This window comes from Nycticebus coucang, chromosome 12 (assembly GCF_027406575.1).
Source record: "Nycticebus coucang isolate mNycCou1 chromosome 12, mNycCou1.pri, whole genome shotgun sequence".
NCBI classification, from domain to species: Eukaryota; Metazoa; Chordata; class Mammalia; order Primates; family Lorisidae; genus Nycticebus; species Nycticebus coucang.
In genome coordinates this window covers 96,560,181-96,583,223 of record NC_069791.1, presented here as the reverse complement: position 1 = coordinate 96,583,223, position 23,043 = coordinate 96,560,181, and the positions used below count along the sequence as shown (strand labels likewise).

Below are 23,043 nucleotides of genomic sequence, written 5' to 3'. Positions count from 1 at the left end.
GTTGAAGAATGACTAATGAGGCATACAGGCCCTAGCTTGGATCTCACTGCCCCATGCCTCCCACGAGTGCCTAGACTTCCCTATGGCCCTGCCCTTTCTCTACCCAGTTATTTAGCTATCTTATTACCTGCGAGGCCAAGGCATGATTGGCTGTCACCAGGCATGTCACACAAACTTATTCCTCCTCCAGATAGGCACTGGTAGTCCTGTAAGGTTGGTGGGTGAGCAGGAGGGACACCTGTCTTCCTGTCCCACTGCCACCCTAGAGAGACCTGTGATTATTGCTCCTTGTCTTCATTTTTCAGAGGGGTTTAGTTGGGTGCCTTACCCAGGGGTTGGTCATAAAGTGTGATACTCAGGCTTGGATGCAATTGGATGTGCCCACTAGAGGCAATAGTGTGCCCATAGAGCTGATGTGGTGGTGTTCCAGGAGAGCAGGGTGGGGTGGAACTATGCTGCCCCCCTTGACAGTGTATCTCCTGTGGGCCTTGGAGGTACACATAGGTCTATGAGCTCCCCACAAGGAGGTAGCTGGTGGGGAGAGCAGAGAAGAGCTGAGCTCCCTTCCAGGCTGTCTTCCCATCCCTTTCTTTGGCTGAGATAGAGATAGAGAACAAGACCTGATCTACAGTGGCTTAACAGGAATAGAAGGTCATGGCCTAATTTTCCAAGTAGACTTTTTTCATCTTCCTGAATGTGTTTCTCTTAAATTTCCAAATTATTCCAAGAACTTTTAGTTTTCATAACAGCTATTTTATTGTCTCATGTAATACATTTATTAGGCCTTTCACCATCAAAACAAAGGAAAAGGGCCAGGTACAGTGGCGCATGCTTTAACCCTAGCACTTTCAGAAACCAAGGTAAGATTGCTTGAGGCCAAGAGTTTGAGACCAGCCTGGCAACACATTGAAACCCTGACTTTGAAAAAAAAAAATTTTTTTTTTAAATTACCCAGGCATGGTGGCACATGCCTGTATTCTCAGCTACTGGAAGGCTAAGGCAGGAGTGTTGCTTGAGCCCCAGGAGTTTGAGAATGCTGTGAGCTATGATTGTGCCACTGCACTCCAGCTAGGGTGACAGAGCAAGATCCTGTCTCAAAAAAAAGAAACCAAAAACAACAACAACAAAAAAAATAAGAGAAAAGAAAGAAAAAGGGAAAAGAATTTTTACAAATTTTATTTATTTTTATTTTATTTTTTTGAGACAGTGTCTTAACTATGTTGCCCTCAATAAGGTGCTATGATGTCACAGCTCACAGCATCCTCAAACTCTTGGGCTTAAGCAATTCTCTTGCCTCAGCCTCCCAAATAGCTGGAACTACAGGCACCTGCCACAAGGCCCAGCTATTTTTTTGTTGTAGTTGTTGTTGTTTAGCTGATCTGGGCCAGGTTTGACCCTGCCAGCCTCAGTGTATGTGGCCAGCACCGTAACCCCTGTGCTACGGGAGCCAAGCCTACAAATTTCAGAAATAAAAATCATTGTCACTTGTTTGTATGTGGTTCAATTTGCTATTTATGATTATGCCCTTTCCTCTATATCTCATGATATGATTCTGTCTTTGTGCATATTTATCACCAGACACACTATATTGAAAGTATAAAGACACTCAAAAGTGTTTTTCCATTACACATGTAATAGTAACACAATGTAGGCTGGGATTAAGCCTGTAATCCCAGCTGTCTGGGAGGCCGAGCTGGGTGGATTGCCTGAGCTCAGGAGTTGGAGACCAGCCTGAGCAAGAGTGAGACCCCGTCTGTAAAGTATAGTTAGGTGTTGTGATGGGCGTCTGGAATCCCAGCTACTTGGGAGGCTGAAGCAAGAGGATCGCTTGTGCCCATGGGTTTGAGGTTGCTGTGAGCTATGATGCCATAGCACTCTACTGAGGGTGACAAAGCGAGACTGTCTCAAAAACAAGAACAACAACAAAAAAAACTACTAAGACAATGAGTAGATTTCTGCATGTGTAAGATTTGTCAGATTAGCAGAGTGGCTGAGCACCACCCTGCTGGCTGCCCCCCCCCCCGTACCCCCCCAACTTCTTCTGGCAATGTGACTTTCTTTTTTTCTTTTTTGCAGTTGTCATTGTTGTTTTAGCTGGCCTGGCCTGGGTTTAAACCGCCAGCCTTGGTGTATGTGGCTGGCACCGTAACCACTGTCCTATGAGCGCCGAGCCAATGTGACTTTTTTTTAAATTGAGACAGAACTCTCATGGTAGAGTGCTATGGCGTCATAGCTCACAGCAACCCAAAACTCTTGGGCTCAAGCGATTCTCTTGCTTTAGCCTACCTAGTAGCTGGGACTAAGGTGCCTGCCACAACGCTTGGATTTTGTTTTTTTTAGTTTAGCAGGCCTGGGGTGGGTTTGAATCTATCATCCCTGGAGCATGTGGCCGGCTTCCTAACTATTGAGCTATGGGCACCCAGCCTGGCAATGTGACTTTTAATTTCAACTTTGCATTGCTTTCCAGCTTGTTCTCTTCCCGGTGGTGAGCAAAGAGCTTTTTATTTGACTGTATATGGCACCTTGGGATTAGGTCTTTATAGATGGGAGCTGGGTCCCCACTGCTTGCCTCTGAGAAGCCCAGGACCTATCCCACAGCCAGTCCCTGAACTGGTGCTTGAAGGCTGGGACCTGAGGCACATCTTTGGCTTTCCTGACAGAGCAGCAGTTTTTGGTGGAGATTTTTGGCTATCAACAGGAGCAAGTGAGCTTTCTGCAGTGGTAGAGGTTATTTTTCTGTTATTTCTGGGGCCCTGGGTGGCACAGTTGAAGGGTGTTGTTTGTTTATCAGCAGTTCTCAACCTGTGGGTCAAGACCCCTTTGTAACAATGAAAATACATCGGGACATTAGGAAGGTTGAGAACCACTGGTTTAGATGTTGGCACTGGACCAGTTGTTAGAACAGAAATGTTTGGTGAGGTTTTAATTCTCTACACCCTTTTTAAATATCACCATGTCACCTGAGATGACAGTTATAGGACAGAGTGAACCCTTTATTTTATTTATTTATTTATTTTTGAAACAGTCTCACTATGTCGCCCTTGGTAGAGTGCTGTGGCATCACAGCTCACAGCAACCTCAAACTCTTGAGCTTAAGCAATTCTCTTGCCTCAGCCTCCCAAGTAGCTGGGACTACAGGTACCCGCTGCAATTTTTTGGTTGCTATTGTCGTTGTTTAGTAGGCCCGGGCCAGGTTTGAACCCACCAGCTTCGGTGTATGTGGCTGTTGCCCTACTCACTGAGCTATGGGCACTGAGCCATGTAAGCGTTTTCTTGCCTGAGCCTCCCAAGTAGCCACAATGCCCAGCTATTTTCTGTTGCAGTTGTCATTGTTGTTTAGCTGGCCTGGGCAGGTCTTGAACCCACCAGGATTGGTGTATGTGTCTGGTGCTGTAAGCACTGTGCTGTAGTTCAAGTTTGAAGAAAGCATATGAGCTGGGTACAGTGGCTCATGCCTGTAATTGTAGCACTCTGGGAGGTTGAGGCAGGAGATTCACTTGAGCCAAGGAGTTCATAACCAGTCTGAGCAAGAACGAGACCCTGTCTCTCCTAAAAATAGAAAAATTAGCAGGGCATCATGGGGGGTACCTGTAGTCTTAGCTACTGAGGCAGTAGGATCGCTTGAGCCCAGGAGTTTGAGTTCCTGTGAGCTCCAATGGCACCACTGCATTCTAGCCTGGGCAACAGAGTGAAACTGTCTCCAAAAAAAAAAAAAGAAAAGAAAAAGCATATGATGGCAGCACCCATAGCTCAGCGGGTAGGGCACCAGACTGGTGCCACAGACAAGTGGGAACAGCTATGCTGGCGGGTTGGAACCAGCTTGGGCCAGCTAAAACAACAGTGACAACTGCAACAACAACAACAACAACAACAACAACAAATAGCTGGGTGTTGTGGCGGGCGCCTGTAGTCGCAGCTACTTGGGAGGCTGAGGCAAGAGAATCGCTTAAGCCCAAGAGTTTGAGGTTGCTGTGAGCTGTGATGCAATAGCACTGTACCCAGGGTGACAGCTTGAGACTCTGTCTCAAAGAAAAAAAAAAAAGAAAAAGCATATGATGCCTGTGGTCTAAGACATTGGAATCTTCCTTCTCCAGTTTAATTATTCCTGAGAGTAGTATTCCAGGGAAGGAGAGACCTGTAGTGGGTAGCCAAAGACTGGTTGTGGGTCTTGCATTTCCAAGGGTGTCTGTGACTCTATGAGAGTCAGGAGCCTGTTCTGACCACACCCACTCATTAGGACAGTAAATGGTATGCCAGCTTTGGAGGGAGACTGGAAACTAGCCTGAGCTCCCAGACCTGCCAAGACTTAGAGTCCCACAGCTGTCTTGCCTTTTGGGCTGTTGCCCCAGGCTGACTCTAGTTCAGTTCTCTTCTAGCCCTGCTTTGTGTGAGGTTGCCTGGGACAAATGGCCCTTTCCTATAGCTTTGTTAGCCCAGATCATTTGCTGCTCTGAAGTTGGGCTGGTGCAGCAGCAGTTCAAAACAGCCCTTCCTTTTCTATCATTAAATGGAGGAGTTAGGATGTTGGCGTCTCTCACCCTCACCCAGATGACCTCCAGGAGAGAAGCATGACTGAGGATGTATTCTGGAATGTCTTTCCTCAGTGGTCTCTTCTAAAACTCTCCCTGCCCAGGGACAGAATGTGGCCCTGGAGGAGTTGGAGCTGCCTTCTCTAAGATATTTTAGCCTCCTGACCCAGATATTAGAAATAGTTTTCCTGGGTGGAGAGATGAGCATGAGACTTCTCTACCTTCTAGGTCCAAATCAGCCATGGTGCATCTGTGTTTCTAGAACAGAGGCCTCAGAGATAAGAGCCAGCACCTACCCGCTCTTATCCAGATTCCCCCAAGCAGGGGGGATCAGGGTTACAGTGAGGAGACAGAAGTATACAGATAAACATCAGAGAGGGGTGAGCGCTCTGCCACAGCATAGCTGTTCCCACTTCTCTATGGCACCAGTCTGTGCAGGCTGTGCCTGTGCCATTGGAATAACCGTGATCGCAGTGGGTCTGCAGGTTTTGCACAGTTTCTTCCCTGATAAAATCTGGAAAGTTCAGGTGTTCAGGAGTGAGAGGCTGGAAGCCATGCTTTGGGCAAAGTAGCTTGCACTTTGCACGGATGGCTGAGTGCTGTTCCCTTGCCCTTTATGTGCCACTGTGGGCCAAGGGGGCTAGTGATTGAGGGGCGCTGCTCAGCACACCTAAACACAATTGGGAAGGCTCCTCTCTGCCTGTGAGCCTTAAGGAGCAGCTTCTCAGGGCAGTGCTAGCTCTAGCTGATCCTCCTTTTGAAAGCAAACTGCACCTGTTTCTCTCCTGAATTTCCTAAAGCATGTGGAAAAATGACAGCATGTACCTTCAGTCTGTGCTTCTTGGGTCTTTTACTTTGTAATTCTGGTGATTCTACATCCCTAACCTGGGGCATTGCTTCAAAAGGGCTCCTAATAGAATCTTTTGTCAGCAGGGGGGCTGAGCAGCTCCGCAAAGCCTTTAGGTACTAAGACCCTTCCTGTCTGGGGCCAATGGGGTGTGGTGCTGTGATACGTTGTTAATTTATTTTCATTCTATCTTTTTTTTTTTAACTTTAAGGTTTTCAGATGTTATTCTGGCAACAATTTTGGCAACCAAGTCTGAAATGTGTGGCCAGAAATTTGAACTGAAGATTGATAATGTTCGGTTTGTTGGACACCCAACACTGCTGCAGCATGCTGTGGGGCAGGTATGGCCCTCTGGGCAGATGTGGCCCTCCCTAGGCAAGCAGACCCGGCCCATCCTAGCTGTGGATGTGCTCAGTCCCATTAGGACTGAGACTGATGCTGGCTTTGGCGAGGTAGTCATTGGCTGGCAGACCCAATCAGGTACTTGCTATGAGCTGTGCATCTTCATAGGCCCTGGGGGTCCGGAAAACGATGGGCAGCTTTGCTCCAGATATTTCAGTCCCTGCCCCTAGCTTGTGCTCTTGGCATTCTGGGTCTCTACTGACTATGTCCTTACTGCTTATATGTAGGATGTGTGTTTGCAGAGGGGCCAAGAGAATGAACTAACCAACATCAGTCAGAATCTCGAACTTCCTTCAAAGTGGTACAAGCATTTCTTATTATTAAATGAAGAAGAAGAAATTCTAACAGCCTGTATTATTATTATTTAGCATTTACTATTGTGCTAAACCTCTATGTTCCCTGATTTATCAGTGTCACAGCACTGAGGAGTTGTCAGCAAAAAGGAATGCATTGTTACCCAGGAGGGTATACCAGAGCCTGCCAGTCAGCTCTTTTATGCAGGCAGGATCCAAGACATCGGATTTCTGAAGGGTTGCATGTGACAGTGTAGGATTTATCTACATTTATATGATGTAGAAATTCTGGGAGATTCTGTGATGTAATTTGCAAACCTCAATGAATAAGCCTCTGGAAAGAACTTTTGAGGCAATTGGATGTGTTTGGCCTCACAGACAGTGACCTTTTTTTTACCAGGGCCCCCGTAGCTGGGGCCCAGGCCCCTGTCTGAGTGATGGAGGGGAGAACTCCATTCATGCCCTGTAGCGCTGGAGATACTGGCAGGGGCAGGGGTGTATGTTGGGATGGCTGTGGCTCTGACTCCCCCTGGTGACAACACTTGTAATTGACCAAAGAGCTCTGTGTTGACCCCTTGTAATGCTGCTTTTGAGTGCCTTGGTTGGGGGACCAAAAGCACAGAGGTAAGTATGTGGATCTGTCTTACCAAGGCCTGCTCAGGTCCCTGCTAGCCATGAGCATTGTCATGTTAAATTGTTTTGAGTACTTGTCACACCTGATAGGTAGGTGCAGGAGACACTGGGGACAGCAGGGTTGGGCCTGGGTCCTTCACCCATTTGCACCTTCTACATCCCTGGGCATTGTCAGTCACTTCTGTGGACTGGTTGGTCAGAGCACTGACCTCTTCGCTCTTGTCACAGTTGTGATTCTGTGTCCATCAGGCACACCTCTAGAGCAAAGGCACTAATTGGTTTTCAAAGACTTGGGGCTCTGTTTTTTTCTGGTTCTGCTATATTATGGGCCCTTTCCCATGTTGAAGTGGAGCAGCTCTAAACAGATTTCCCTGGAAAGTCACAGCTCTCAGTTTATTAGCATTATCCTTCTTTTACAGGTCTCCAAAATAGATCCATCCCCAAAGAGGGAGGCACCTACTATGATTCTTTTCAATGTGGTATTTGCACTGAGGGTGAGTATTTGTATACATGGCTTAGATCAGGGAGGAGGGTGAGGGGAAAGCAGCTGTCTCTGATGACTGTGCTGTTGCTTTAGAGCTCAGTCTGTGACGGGGGATGCGCTGGCCCTCCTGAGGCGTAGGCAGAGTCTGCCTTACTGTTTACTTCTTTTTGTTTTGGTAAAATACACATAACATCATTTACCATTTTAAAGTGTACAGTTTGATGCCATCAGGTCATTTATCATGTTGTGAAACCATCACCACTATCTAGATTCAGAGCATTTTCAACACCCCAAAAGGAAACCCTTGTACCTATCAGCAGATACTCTTCATTCTCTCCTTTTCCTCCCAACCCTGGAAACAACTAGTCTGCTTTCCGTCTCTGTGGATTTACTTATTCTGCATGTTTCATATAAACGAGATCATACAGTACACAACCATTAGTGTCTGTCTACTTGGCATGTTTTTAAGGTTTATCAGTGTCGGTAGCATGTATCAACATGCTGTTCCCTCTTATGGCTGAATAATATTCCTTTCTGTGCATAGACTACTCTCTGTTTATCTAGTTGTCTGTTGGTAGACATTTGGGTTGTTTCCATATTATGGTTATTAAGTACAGTGCTGATATGCACATTTGTGTACATGTTTTTGTGTGGACACATTTTTTTTCCCTCTTGGATATATACACACTTAGGTGTGGAATTGTGGGTCATGTCGCAACTCTGTGTTTAGCCTTTGGAAGAATCACTGAAGTGTTTCCCACAGAGGTGCCATTTAACATCCCACTAGCAATGTGTGAGGGTTCCAGGGTCTTGGTGTCTTCACCATCATCTGTTGTTTTCCATTTTGTTGATTAAGTCTAGTTGTTTCTTTTTCTTTTTTTTTTTTTTTTTTTTGTAGAGACAGAGTCTCGCTGTACCGCCCTCGGTAGAGTGCAGTGGCGTCACACAGCTCACAGCAACCTCTAACTCTTGCGCTTACGCGATTCTCTTGCCTCAGCCTCCCGAGCAGCTGGGACTACAGGCGCCCGCCACAACGCCCGGCTATTTTTTTGTTGCAGTTTGGCCGGGGCTGGGTTTGAACCCGCCACCCTCGGCATATGGGGCCGGCGCCCTACTCACTGAGCCACAGGCGCCGCCCAGTCTAGTTGTTTCTTAAAACAGCCCAGCTTCTGAGGTTGTTCTCACCACTTACAGGAAATACAACTGGTAGAAAGCCTGTTACAACACAAGGATCCAAATAAACAGAAAATGTACCCCTGGGTAGGGACTGGCTTATGTTATGAAATACCTAGGAAATTTGTATTCAGTGATTGTTAAATAACAGAATTCTGAACTATCTCACTATCTCACAAAGAATCCAATAGTTTTTTTTTCTGGGCACATGTGATTTGCACAGTGGCTTATGTACAGAAAGTGACAGCAAGGAATTGACTAGATCTCGGTGACAAAGGACAGTGTATTCTCTGACATGCTGCACTATTGGATACCATTCTTGCCTTTAATGCTGAGAGGTGCAATCAATAACAAGAAGAATTATAGACACCATTCTAAATTTCAAAGTGGTTTTTTCCCATTGATGCTTATTTGGTTGGGAGACCATAGGTCTCAATGTAAATGGTTCCAAATCACAATAATGATAAAAAGAAACTCTTTTTTATTTTATTTATTTATTTATTTATTTTAGACACAGAGTCTTATTTTTTCACCCTCGGTAGAGTGCTGTGGCATCACAGCTTACAACAACCTCCAGCTTTTGGGCTTAGGCAATTCTCTTGCCTCAGCCTTCCAAGTAGCTGGGACTTCAGGCACCTGCCACAATGCCCAGCTATTTTTTGTTGCAGTTTGGCCGGGGCTGGGTTTGAACCCACTACCCTTGGTATATGGAGCTAGCACCCTACTCACTGAGTCACAGGCGCCATCCAAGCAAAACTCTTTTTAAATGGAGCTTAATTTTTTTTTTTTTTTAAGAGACAGAGTCTCACTTTGTCACCCTTGGTAGAGTGCCGTGGCATCACAGGTCACAGCAACCTTCAGCTCTTGGGCTTAGGCAATTCTCTTGCTTCAGCCTTCTGAGTAGCTGAGACCACAGGCGCCCGCCGCAACGCCCAGCTATGTTTTGTTGCAGTTTGGCCAGGGCCAGGCTTGAACCTGCCACTCTCAGTATATGGGGCCGGCGCCCTAGTCACTGAGCCACAGGCGCCACCCAAAATGGAGCTTAATTTTTAAGACTGGCTCTTTGTTGATAATAAAGATCTACATATTAAAACAAAAGGCTTTGTTTTTTGTTTTGTTTTGTTTTTTGAGACAAGAGTCTCACTTTGTCACCCTTGGTAGAGTGCTGTGGTATCATAGCTCATAGCAACCTCCAATCAACTCCTGGACTTAAGCAATTCTCTTGCCTCAGCCTCCCAAATTGCTGGGACTACAGGCACCCACCATAGTGCCCGGCTATTTTTTTTTTTAGAGATGAGGTCTTGGCTCTGGCTCAGGCTGGTCTCAAACCTGTGAGCTCAGGCCATCCACCTGCCTTGGCTTCCCAAGTGCAGCAAAAGTCTTTGTTAATGGTGGTTGTTCCTGTGGTATAAGATTTCAGGAGATCTTCACTTTATGCTTGATACACTTTCACATATTTGTATTTTCACAGTATCTTTGTATTTGTTATATAATTACATAATACAGCCACAAAGAGAGATAAATTAAGTACAAAATAAGCAAGTATGAGACGGGCACAGTGGCTCCTGCCTGTAATCCTAGCACTTTGGGAGGCTGAGGGCAATAGGATTGCTTGATTTTAGGAGTTGGGAGACCAGCCTAAACAAGAGCGAGACCTCATCTCTACTAAAAATAAAAAAACTAGCTGGTCATCATGGCAGGTACCCATGGTCCCAGTTACTTGGGAGGCTGAGATAGGAGGATCGCTTGAGCCCAAGAGTTTGAGGTTGCTATGAGTTAGGCTAATGCCATGGCACTCTAGTCTGGGCCTGAATGACAGAGTGAGACTGTCTCAAAAAAAAAAAAAAAAAAGGCAAGTGAATAAACATGATCTGTGATGAATTCTGTCCTCCTGTCAGCACTGATAACCCCTGTGGGAGGGGGTTGAGAAGCAGCCTTGGCCCCACCTGGGCGTTGCAGGCAGCCAGTCATCTCTGGGAAGGAGCAGAGAATGTATGATGCCCTTAGGCCTAGAGTCTCATCATTAGGAATGTTACCAAGAAAACAAGCAGCTTTTATAACTGTATAAAGAGTTTTGTAATAATAATTAAATTGGAAATGATTTGGGTATAGTAGTTAGGGAATGATTAAACAGTGTAGTTAGGATTATATACTGGCCCATCCTGTGGCCATTAAGAAAGAGAAATGGGCATGAGACCAAAACCTGGGGAAGTATGGATGGACTACTGCCAGGTGGATGCAGCAGGAAACGAGACAGTGTAGGGCTTCAGCTGGCCCTGACATGGGAGAGTGGGGAAAATTATATTTTATTTTTAATTTTTATTTTTTTGAGACAGAGTCTCACTATGTCGCCCTTGGTAGAGTGCTGTGGCATCACAGCTCACAGCAACCTCTAACTCTTGGGCTTAAGTGATTCTCTTGCCTCAGCTTCCCAAGTAGCTGGGACTACAGGAACCCGCCACAACGCCCAGCTTTTGTTGTTGTTGTTGCAGAACCCTCCAGCCTGGGTGTATATGGCGGGTGCCCTACCCACTGAGCCACAGGCACCGCTCATGAGCCTGGAAAATTTTAATAGTGTAAGGAGTTGGTGTTTAGGGTGGACATGTTTTTTCTCTTTTCAGTAGTGATGTAAAAATTATACTTCTTTACTTTGAAAAGTTTTAAACAAACTATAAACGAGAGAGAATAGTCTAACAAACCTTATGCTCCTGTCTCTGAAGTTTGATAGCTGCTGCCTTTGCATGCTCCATCTGTTCCTCCCCTCTTTCTTTCTTTCTTTCTTTTTTTTTTTTTGTGACAGAGTCTCACTATGTCACCCTTGGTAGAGCGCTGTGGTGTCACAGCTCACAGCAACCTCAAACTCTTTGGCTTAAGCGAGTATCTTGCCTCAGCCTCCTGAGTAGCTGGGACTACAGGTACCTGCCACAATGCCTGGCTATTTTTTTTGTTGTTGTTGAAGTTGTCATTGTTCTTTAGCAGGCCCGGGCCGGGTTTGAACCTGCCAGCCTCGGTGCATGTGGCCAGTGCTATAACCACTGCTATGGGTACTGAGCCCCTCTCCTCTTTCTTTGTTTCTGGATGACTCTCAAACGTCATGGCTGTTCATACTACATACTTCAGAAGGTACCATTATAAAATATGGACACTTATTTTATGCCATGATACCCTTTTTACATCTGACAGAATTTGCTATAATATGTTGATATCAATTATTAACCTGGTCAACTGAGACTTTTCCTGATGGTTAAAACATTTTTCCCAGTTAGGCTGTCTGAACCAGGATGCAAACTGGCATCCCTGGGCACAGCCAGGACTCTCCCACCCTTTCTCCCACTGAATGTTCCATGTTCATCTCATTGTGCAAATAGTCAGACTTGCGCTCTATCCCTGCATTTCCTGAAAGCTAGAAGTTAACTTTGAAGGCTTGGTTACATTTGGGTACAAAGTTTTTGGGGTAAGAAAGTCTTACAGGTGATGCCCTAAATCTAATGCTACTTCCTATCACATATGGTAAAAGTGTGCAGTTTCTAAGAGTTCCCACTCTGGTACACCCTGGATGGTAGATTTCTTAGCATGTCCCTTATTCAGTGTTGGGCTGTGTAGAGAGGACATGACCTGTCATGCAGGTCATGGAGACTTGCCCAGGGTGAGCACCACGTGTGGGAAACTCTAGCAGGTGGTCCCCAGATACATAACTTAAAGCTGCTGTGGTGGCTGTGCTGGCCGGACTTCCAGCAGAGGATCAGCTCTCAGCTGTAACTTGAATACTTCTTCATGGGAAGAATCATGTGTCCAGGGTCATTCTCTCCCTGCTTTACTGGTGGGTGTATTTTTATACAGATTCTTCCAAATATGTGTTTTTTATATACTCTATAAGTAGGCCTTCCAGTTCTCAGGATGCTGTTGAGAGAACAACCTTGACAAGGAGGGCAGGTCTGCTGCCCAGTGGTGGGCACAGCATAGGAACTATAGTCCTCCCCACCCCGGGCATGTAGCTTTGTTGTAATCTGCCCATTTATGAGTTCTGTTTCTGATCATAGGATCTGCTGAGAATAGGAAATCTCTCTAACTCCAAGTAAAGAAAGTGTTTACTGTGTGGGTCAGGTTTGGGCTCTAAAGTCTGCCTGTGAACATTTTGGGCATGGCCCTGCCTACCAGATAAACAGGAGCAGAGGCAGCACCAGGGATTCTAATCAGCAGCAACCATTCATCCCTCTCCCTTGTCCCATCTCCACCCCTAAAGATGACTCAGCAGCCCTGTTTACCCCCAGAAGCGCTGAGTCATGGTTGACCTGATTATCAGCTCCCTCTAGTCCTCTCACAGGCCCCACAGCTGCACACTCCACCCTCAGCCTGGGCAGGTGTGGTTCTTGGTTGACTGGTCCTTGATAGGATAAGGAGGGGTGAGGGCCTGTCTTGCTCCTGAGAGCCACCTGTACCCTCCTTTGACCCAGTCAACATGAGGGCAAAAGGAGTGCTAGGGCTTCAAACCTGCTGGCTTTCTGATTAACCAGCATCATTTCTGCTAGGAAGAGTGCTCATCCTTGAGAATAGAAAGTGTTCAGTAAACAATAAGCATAGAACTGTTACTGCACCGTGTACCCCTGTGGTGATGTGGCTTGTTGTGACTGAATTCTTACATGTTATAGGCCACTCTGCCTACTAGTAGTCAGCAGGACAGTGGTGACCACAGACCCTTCCAGGCGTTTTACATAGGCAGGCTCTTGTTCCGAGTGGCTTTATGAGTCTGACTTAAAACGCCCTCCACTCAGGCTTTGGTGAGGGAAGTAGATTGCTGATTTTCCCAGATGAGGGCCTGTGACCCAGCGTTACACGACAGGTGAGCAGGCAGGATATATCCCTCAGCTGCACCCTGCCTTTCTTTACAGACCTGGCATAGTGGAAATGCCTGTGTGCCCCACAGGGAAGCCCCACAGAGCCGTTCCTGTGTTAGCATCCGGGTGGACATTCCCAAGATGGAGGATGGGGGCTGGCAGCTGGTGTTTCTGTGAGTGGGCGCTGGAGGGGACTCAAGAAACTGGGGACACCCCTGCCCCTGGAGAGGAGCCTGGGGGAAGATAGGAGAAAGTTTCTTTCATGGTTTGAGTTTTTGCGATGCACATGTGTTAGTGTCACTTAAACTGCGTGGAGCTGTGTCTCTTGAGTCTGAAAATGGCCTCTCTCCTACAGGCAAATGCTGACCCATCAGTGATAAACTGTCTGCACACTCTCTCCCGGCGCATTGCCACCGTGCTACAACACGAGGAGCGCCGCTGCCAGTACCTCACTCAGGAGGCCAAGCTGATTCTGGCCCTCCAGGACGAGGTGTCTGCTATGGCTGATGGTGAGTGTGGTGGAAGACCATGGGCCCGGGTCTAGGCTGGCTGATGGCCTCTCTGCAGTGTAGATTGGTTAGTGTCAGCGATGCAGTCAGGAGCTGGGAATAGCATCAGTGTTAGTGAGCCAGGGATTGGAAGGGAAGTCCTCACAACAGCTTTGCAACATGGGGGCCATGATCATCTCTGTTTTGCAGATGTAGATACTGAGGCTTAGAAAGGTACGTTATCTTCACTTGGGCTGATTGATTGTGCCTGGGGGATACAGGAAGGCTTCCCAAGGGGCACATTTGTAGGTCTGCTTTCTTGCATGGATATGCTGAAATTGAATTCCCTACTGGAAATTTTCCCCTTCTCCACGCACCACTAGATGGTGACCCTTCGCTTGGGACAGGTGCCTCTGCCAGCCCTTGTTCTGGTAGACGTGTTACCCTGGGGCAGGCCTGGGGCAGGAAGACCCAGGAGGGTCCTCTGGGAATATCAAGTTGACGTGGTCGGTGGTTTATGGTTCTTTGCTTTCAACCAAATTGAAGGGCAACCTAATTGAGTTAACTAACCAATTATTAAAAATAATTTTTGCCAATAGATCACTGTGTCATTTTGGCATGCCATCAAGATTTCAAAAGCATAGAGGGACATCCATATAAACACTCCCACTCTGTTTTCTTTGGCTAGCATCTCAGGCATAAAAGAGCAAATTGGGAAGGAAATTGAAGCCAGACCTAGTTATTTCAGCAATAAAAGTATTAATTGTCATATGTAAATTAACAACAACAAAAAAATCAACCCTGTCTGGCAGACACTGCCTCTTCTTATAGTCGTCTGGTATCGGCCATGATCAACCCCAGGGTGTTCTTCAATACTGCCACTGAGGGCAAGCCCTTGAGCTGCGTCTCCTTCAAACTGTTTGCAAAGTTCCAAAGACAGCAGAAAACTTTCGTGCTCTGAGCACTGGAGAAAAAGGATTTGGTTATAAGGGTTCCTGCTTTCACAGAATTATTCCAGGGTTTATGTGCCAGGGTGGTGACTTCACATGCCGTAATGGCACTGGTGGCAAGTCTATGTATGGGGAGAAATTTGAAGATGAAAACTTCGTCCTGAAGCATACAGGTCCTGGTATCTTGTCCATGGCATATCCTGGACCCAAGACAAATGGTTCCCAGTTTTTCTTTTCTTTTTTTTTAAGACAGAGCCTCAAGCTGTCACCCTGGGTGGAGTGCCATGGCATCACAGCTCACAGCAACCTCCAACTCTTGGGCTCAAGCAATTCTCTTGCCTCGGCCTCCCAAGTAGCTGGGACTACAGGCACCCGTCACAACGCCCGGCTATTTTTTGGTTGCAGCTGTCATTATTGTTTGGCGGGCTCCGGGCTGGATTTGAACCCACCAGCTCAGGTGTATGTGGCTGGTGCCTCAGCTGCTTGAGCCACAGGCGCTGAGCCGGTTCCCAGTTTTTCATCTGCATTACCAAGACTGAGTGGTTGGATGGCAAACATGTGGTCTTTGGCAAGGTGAAAGAAGGCATGAATGTTGGGGAAGCCATGGAGCGCTTTGGGTCCAAGAATGGCAAGACCAGCAAGAAGATCACCATTACTGACTGTGGACAACTGTAATAAATTTGACTTAATGTTTCAACCACCCAACCATTCCTTCTGTAGCTCAGAATACCCCTCTACCCCATTGGCTCGGAATATCCTATAATCTCTGTGCTCTCACTGCAGTTCTTTGGGTTGCGTATTTTCCTTATTCCACTTCATGTCTAGTTGGATTGCAGAGTTAAAGTTTATGATTATGAAATAAAAACTAAATAAAAACCAAACAGCCCTATCTTTACCTTGTATGTTTGACAGCTACCAAAATTTGCAGTGTATTTTTGTTTTGACCAATTATGTACTAATTATAAGTAGGATAATAACAGTCCATAAATTTTCTTTTACAGTATTCTCTACAGAGACTGTGACTTTATATAGGAAGTAAAAAAAAAAAAATTAAGTTAAAGTATATGTATTTAGGCTTAGTGCCTGTGGCTCAAGTGGCTGAGGTGCCAGCCACATACACCTGAGCTGGCGGGTTCGAATCCAGCCTGAGCCCTCCAAACAACACTGATGGCTGCAGCCAAAAAATAGCCGGGTGTTCTGATGGGCACCTGTAGTCCCAGCTACTTGGGAGGCCAAGGCAAGAGAATTGCTTGAGCCCAGGAGTTGGAGGTTGCTGTGAGCTGTGATGTCATGGCACTCTACCCAGGGCGATAGCTTGAGGCTTTGTCTCAAAAAAAAAAAAAAAAAAAAAAATTAAGTTTAAGTATATGTATTTATATTTTTTTCCAGAAATTTAGGATAAGGATTAGTAAGACTTTTCAACTGTAAAAGTTGAAACTGTAAAACTAAGGTTTTTTTTTTGTTTGTTTGTTTGTTTTGGGACAGAGTCTTACTATGTCACCCTCGGTGGTGTTTTTTCAAGTACAAGCCCCTTTGCTAGTGGAATACACTCAGTTGTGATGGCATCACAGCTCACAGCAAACTCAAACTCTTGGACCCAACCGATTCTTTTGCCTCAGCCTCCCAAGTAGCTGGGACTACAGGTGCCTGCCACAACACACTGCTAAAAAATAAGTTTTTTGGTTTTTTTTTTTTTTTTTTTTTTTTTGAGACAGAGTCTCAAGTTGTTGCCCTGGGTAAGTGCCATGGCGTCATAGCTCACAGCAACCTCTAACTTGGGCTCAAGCGATCATCTTGCCTTAGTTTTTCTATTTTTAGTAGAGACGGGGTCTCGCTTTTGCTCAGGCTGGTCTTGAACTCATGAGCTCAAGTAATCTACCCACCTCGGCCTCCCAGAGTGCTAGAATTACAGGCATGAGCCACCACTCCCGGCCCATAAAAATAAGTTTTATTAGCAGATACATTTGAGGGGGAGGAATGAGATATGGTAAGAAAACACCTGATCACTGAAACAGGACAAGGTTTGGTGGTCTGAGGGAGGAGCTCAGGAGGGACCAGTGAGACAGTTTGCTCTGTAGTGCTGTGACAGTAGGTTGGGAGGGCCAGGGTAAAGTTTAAATGCAAATGTTCCAGGTAGTTAAACAAATCAACCTAAGTCTAATTTTAGTTCAAATAGATGCATAGATTTTGTAAAAAGAAATGAGAAGTTTCTTGATGTTTGTTTTAAATAGTCACTTAAAATTCTTTTCAAGTTAAACTTGTTTTTAAAGGTATTTCTTATTCTAACCTATAAAAGTTTCCTTGCTTTGAAAGCTCTGAATTCTCCTGTGTTGTGATTCTTGCAGGAAATGAAGGTCCTCAGTCCCCATTCCATCACATCCTACCCAAGTGCAAGCTGGCCAGGGATCTCAAGGAAGCTTATGATAGGTAAGCCAAGTAAGCATCCTCATTAAACCCCCTCCTGAGTCAGCCATCCTGAGGACCATCCACAGATGGGGCCCTCCTGTGCTAGACACCACTCTCTCAGTGTGCAACTTGTTAGAGCTCTGCTGAGATTGGGGTGAGAGAGCACTGGGAAGGGATAATTCTATGGTTGCCCTTAAGAGAAGTAATGGTGGTGTTTGTTCTTTTCTTTTCTTTTTTTTTTTTTTTTTGCAGTTTTTGGCCGGGGCTGGGTTTGAACCCACCACCTCCGGCATATGGGGCCGGCGCCCTACTCCTTTGAGCCACAGGCGCTGCCCTCTTTTCTTTTCTTTTCTTTTTTTTTTTTTTTTCAGTTTTTGGCTAGGGCTGGGTTTGAACCCACCACCTCTGGCATATGGGGCCGGTGGCCTACCCCTTTGAGCCAGAGGCACCACCCCAAATGGTGGTGTTTTTTCAAGTGCAAGCCCCTTTGCTAGTGGAATACACTCAGCTGGGGCAGTCCCTCCAGATGCCTCTTAAAATAGAAGGTGAGCCTAAAGTTATGCATGAGAGTCTCAGAGTATTTTGAATTATCAAACAAATACAAGTACCAAGTTCTTTTTTTTTGAGATAGTCTCACTATGTCACCCTCCATAGAGTGCTGTGAGCCCACAGCAACCTCAAACTCTTAGGCTTAACTGATTCTCTTGCCTCAGCCTCCCAAGTAGCTGGGGCTACAGGAGCCCGCCACAATGCCTGGCTATTTTGTTGTAGTTGTCATTGTTGTTTGGCAGGCCTGGGCTGGATTCTAACCTGCCAGCTCCAGTGTATGTGGCTTGTGCCCTTGCTGCTGAGCTATAGGCGCCAAGCCACAAGTACCAAGTTCTGAGTCCACCTTCGCGAGGTGTCACTGAGCCCACTTTTCACCCATGAGGAAACTGAGGCCCAGTGGGTAGAGCTGGGGCTGGCTGTGCTCCTCACCACATTGGAGCAGCCAGGGTTTGGGACACTGAATGTGTAAAGGCAGCAAGTGTTGTGGCTACGGGGCCCTTATGGTTGTGCTGATTGTGTTGGCAGCTGAGCATCAGCTCTAGTAAACATGGACAAGCAAAGATTTCCTTTTCTCTTTTTTTTTTGCAGTTTTTGGCTGGGGCTGGGTTTGAACCCGCCACCTCCAGCATATGGGGCCGGCGCCCTACTCCTTTGAGCCACAGGTGCTGCCCCGATGTCCTTTTCTCATTAAGGGCATCTATGTCAATGCCCTTCACATAGATGAAGGGCTGCTCCACAGCCCTGGGTCCCCGTGCTAGTTTTGGCTCCTTTTGGGCCCTGAAGCTGAAGCTGGGGATGAGTACCTTTCCTGTCCCTGCAGCTCCAGTGCCCATTCGCTTAGTGCCTTGTCACAGCTGCGGGGACCACATAGCTCCAGGCACGTTGCTGGGAAGATAGCACGTCTGGTACAGGCCTTTCTCCTCAGCTCAGCCAGTCCCTCTGGGCCTCCCTTGCTACTTTAGGCTTTTCTTTTCACCTTCCTGCCTTCTCTTCCTCCTTCCTGGTTCTCTCATGTCTCTACACTCTCCATTACCATGTGTTCAGCTCAGTGCCCCCACCCCCTCCTGACAGACCCCTTACACCCTGTGCACTCTCCTTGAGGTGGGCCTGCCCTGGAGAATTGGCAGGTGAACTCCATTGTGGCCCCATGAGGTGTGAGCAGTGATGTTTTATACAGGACCATTTCTTTTTTTTTTTTTTTTTTTTGTAGAGACAGAGTCTCACTTTATGGCCCTCGGTAGAGTGCCGTGGCCTCACACAGCTCACAGCAACCTCCAACTCCTGGGCTTAAGCGATTCTCTTGCCTCAGCCTCCCAAGTAGCTGGGACTACAGGCGCCCCCCACAATGCCCAGCTATTTTTTGGTTTGCAGTTCGGCCAGGGCCGGGTTTGAACCCACCACCCTTGGTATACGGGGCTGGCGCCCTACCGACTGAGCCACAGGCGCCGCCCAGGATCATTTCTTTCTTTTTTTTTTTTTTTTTTAAAGCATTTATTGTTTTTAGATTATGTTTTCTTTTTCTTTTTTTTTTTTTTTTTGTAGAGACAGAGTCTCACTGTACCGCCCTCTGGTAGAGTGCCGTGGTGTCACATGGCTCACAGCAACCTCTAACTCTTGGGCTTACGTGATTCTCTTGCCTCAGCCTCCCGAGCAGCTGGGACTACAGTAGATTATGTTTTCTGATGATCACTTTATGGTTTTTGGCTGGGGCTGGGTTTGAACCCGCCACCTTCCGGCACATGGGACCGGCGCCCTACTCCTTGAGCTACAGGCGCCGCCCCAGGATCATTTCTTTAAAAACTTTTTTAGGGCGGCACCTGTGGCTCAGTCGGTGGGGCGCCAGCCCCGTATACCGAGGGTGGAGGGTTCAAACCCGGCCCCGGCCAAACTGCAACCAAAAAATAGCCGGGTGTTGTGGCGGGCGCCTGTAGTCCCAGCTACTTGGGAGGCTGAGCCAAGAGAATCGCTTAAGCCCAGGAGTTGGAGGTTGCTGTGAGCTGTGTGAGGCCACGGCACTCTACTGAGGGCCATAAAGTGAGACTCTGTCTCTACCAAAAAAAAATTTTTTTAAATATTTTTTTCTGATTTTTACCAACAATGCTTCTTCATTATGGATATTTAGAAAGATGTAAAGAAAGTAAAAGTCATCTATAATCCTGTACCCAGTGATAATCATATTCAAATTTTGCTAATTTTCAATTTCTTTTTTTTTAACTTCAACATTTTTTTGAGACAGAGTCTATGTTGCCCTCAATAGAGTGCTGTAGCATCACAGCTCACAGCAACCTCAAACTCTTGGGCTTAAGCGATTCTCTTGCCTCAACCTCCCAAGTAGCTGGGATTACCTGGGCCCGCCACAACACCTGGCTATTCTGGGTTGCAGTTGTTATTGTTGTTTAGCAGGCCCAGGCAGGGCTCGAACCTGCCACCTCCGGTATATGTAGCTAGTGTCCTATTCACTGAGCTACGGGTGCCGAGCCGTCCAGCTCTTTTTTGGTTGCACTTGTTTAGTTCGCCCAGGCCGGGTTTGAACCCGCCACCCTTGATGTATGTGGTTGGTGCCATAACCACTATTGCAGGTGCTGAGCCTTAACTTCAACTTTTGAAAAGGCCACGTATTTATTAACTTTGAAAGTCTGAGTGGCTCAGTACCTGTAGCTCAGCAGCTAGAGTGCCAGCCACATACACTGGAGCTGGTGAGTTCAAATCCCAGGCCTGCCAAACAACAATGACAACTACAACAACAAAATAGCTGGGCATTGTGGTGGGCTCCTGTAGTCCCAGCTACTTGGGAAGCTGAGGCAAGAGAATTGGTTAAACCCAAGAGTTTGAGGTTGTTGTGAGCTGTAACGCCACAGCACTCTACCCAGGGTGACAGCTTGAGACTGTCTCAAAAAAAAAAAAGAGAGAAAGTCTGAGTGCCTTGTGTCCTTCCTGTTGTTCCCTCTAGCTGATCCCCCCACCCTAGTGGCAGGATGTGTCTGGCAGGGAGCCATGTGTCTCCTATCACACAGGCAAACACAAATCTTTGTTTCTTTTTACACAGCATTGGCATACTATGCATGCAATTTTGCCCTTTGCTCTTGCGGTTTAATAGTACATTATAGATGCCTGTCTGTACTGTAATGTAAGGACTTTTTCATTCTGTTTTCAGTTGCGTAGTTAGCTACCCTGCATAGGCTACGGCAGGAGGATAGCTTGAGGCTAGGAGTTTGAGTCCAGCCTAGGCAATATAACAAGACTTTGTTTCTTTCTTTCTTTTTTTTTTTTGAGACAGAGTCTTACTATGTCACCCTCAGTAGAGTGGCGTCACAGCTCATAGCAACCTCAAACTCTTGGGCTTAAGTGATTGCCTCAGCCTCCCAAGTTGCTGGGACTACAGGCGCCCACCACAATGCCCAGCTAGACTTTGTTAACAAAATAGAAAAAATAAAAGGAATACCATTCTTTATATTTCTAGAGAAAGAATGGGCTATATTTCTTGGATTTGAATTATGTTGGAAAGTTAGAAGGAAATAAAGACTTTGGACTGCTTGTTAGATGGTCTGCGTGGGTGCAAGCCGCTTGGAGCTTGAGGCTACCCAGCGCCACATAGTGGCCTTTTTTTTTGTGACAGAGCCTCAGGCTGTTTAGAGTGCCATGGCGTCACAGCTCACTGCAACCTCCAACTCCTGGGCTCAAGCGATTCTCCTGCCTCAGCCTCCCAAGTATCTGGGACTACAGGCACCTGCCACAACGCCCAGCTATTTTTTGGTTGCAGCTGTCATTGTTTGGCAGGACCGGGTTGCATTCGAACCCACCAGCTCAGGTGTCTGTGGCTGACACCTTAGCTGCCTGAGCCACAGGCGCCGAGCCCATAGTGGCCATTTTTAAAGGGCAGGAATCAGAGATCCTGGTGATTATCACTCAGTATTCTTCCCCTAAGACAGGCATTCTGTTTGTTAGTTCCCAGGAGCACGTTTCCTCTAGGGGAACTCCCACCCCCACCCATCCTGAGTCTGGGGACTGTCCCAGCGATGCTGGAAGCCATGCCCCTCTGTCAGGGTCCTGGCAGCAGTTTGCTCTCCTGTGCTCTGCTCCTGCCTGGCTCTAGCACGGTTTTGCATCCATCTAGGAGCCCCTCTGGTCTGTGGCCTCCCTACTCTCCTCGTTCTAGCAGGTCTGTGGTTGGCTTTGAGGGCCTGGTCTGCCACTGCTTCCGCAGGATGGACTGTACCTTTGTGCTAGGAAGGGAACTAAGTTGACCTTACCAATCAGGGCCCCTCTTTCCTGACAGAGACTCTCTTAGTAAGCACTAACCAGGCCCAACTTGCTTAGTTCCTGAAGTCCGATGAGATCAGATGTGTTCAGGGTGGTATGGCCATAGACCTGACAGTGACTTCTGCCAGATTCCTGAGGAAGTTTTCTCAGAGCAGAACTGAAAGGCTAGAAGCTGTGAGATTTAATGAGGTTTGAGATTAGAGTGGGATTTTTTCAAAGGAATTATTCTGGATTTGCTTTTTTTTGGACATAGTCTGAGTCTATGTGCTCAGGCTAAAGGATTGTGGTGTCAGCCTAGCTCACAGCAACCTCAAACTATTGGGCTCAAGTGATCCACCTGCCACAGCCTCTTGAGTAGCTGGGACTACAGGTGTCTGCCACAACGTCCAGCTAGTTTTTCTATTTTTAGTAAAGACGGGGTCCCGCTCTTGCTCAGGTTGTTCTCAAACTCCTGAGCTCAAGAGATCCTCTTGCTTTGGCCTCCTGAAGTGCTAGGATTATAGGTGTGAGCCACTGTGCCTAGTCTTGGATTTGCTATTTTAACTAAAAGCCAGTAGCCTGGTGTCCTTGTCCCCTGGGACCTGTGTCTCTGTGAACATAGGCTGAGAGTGTGAATCCCTCAAGAAGCCACCCCACCTACCCCAGCACCTGTGTCTCCCTGTGGTGCTCAGAGACCTCAGTGACAGCATCTCATTCCTGAAACTATTGGGTTTTGTCCCCCAGGAGGGCAGGGCTGTCCCTTCATTTTCTGTAACATGATCCTTATCCTTAGCATGTGGAAGCACTGCGTGTCTGCTAGTGGTGGAAGGAATTGTAGACAGGAGTAACAGCAGTGTAGATTTGTAGGGTATGTTGGAGGCTGTCTGGGTTAGCGGGGCCTATGGTGGGGCCTGGGAGGCTTGGCTTGTGCAATGCTGGCCAGGGCCCAGCCAGGCCAGATGATCCTTGTAGCCCTCACATTGCTGGCTTTTCAGAAGGTCAGGCCTGTGGATGCCCTGAATATCCTGAGAGTTCTAGCCCCTGTATCCATAAAAGTATACCTGTGCCTGAACTTGTGTTTGAAATTTCAAGAGAGGGCTTTGGAGCTTCCCTAGATCTCTGGGGCCATGCAGCATCCTCATATATGTGGTAGGAAGTCTGGCCATGGTAGGACCAGGGAAAGCAGAGTATACAGAAAGCTTCATAGATCTCTGT

The 23,043-nt window shown here is 46.9% G+C and overlaps 1 protein-coding gene and 1 pseudogene across 6 annotated transcripts in view; both read left to right on the top strand.

Annotated features, from left to right (window-relative positions):
- The window catches only part of NPRL3 (NPR3 like, GATOR1 complex subunit), a 51,332-nt gene that overhangs the window by 9,245 nt on the left and 19,044 nt on the right, over positions 1-23,043 (top strand). For 5 of the 6 annotated variants that reach the window (XM_053554162.1, XM_053554161.1, XM_053554160.1 and 2 more), the window contains 4 exons: positions 5,588-5,717; positions 7,124-7,198; positions 13,552-13,705; positions 16,980-17,061. In XM_053554162.1, coding sequence (XP_053410137.1) covers positions 5,588-5,717; positions 7,124-7,198; positions 13,552-13,705; positions 16,980-17,061 — 441 coding nt within the window. Of the gene's footprint in view, positions 1-5,587; positions 5,718-7,123; positions 7,199-13,089; positions 13,370-13,551; positions 13,706-16,979; positions 17,062-23,043 lie in introns of those variants that run through there. The other variant, XM_053554163.1, reaches the window with a different exon arrangement.
- Positions 14,532-15,504, top strand: LOC128560761 (peptidyl-prolyl cis-trans isomerase A-like; annotated as a pseudogene).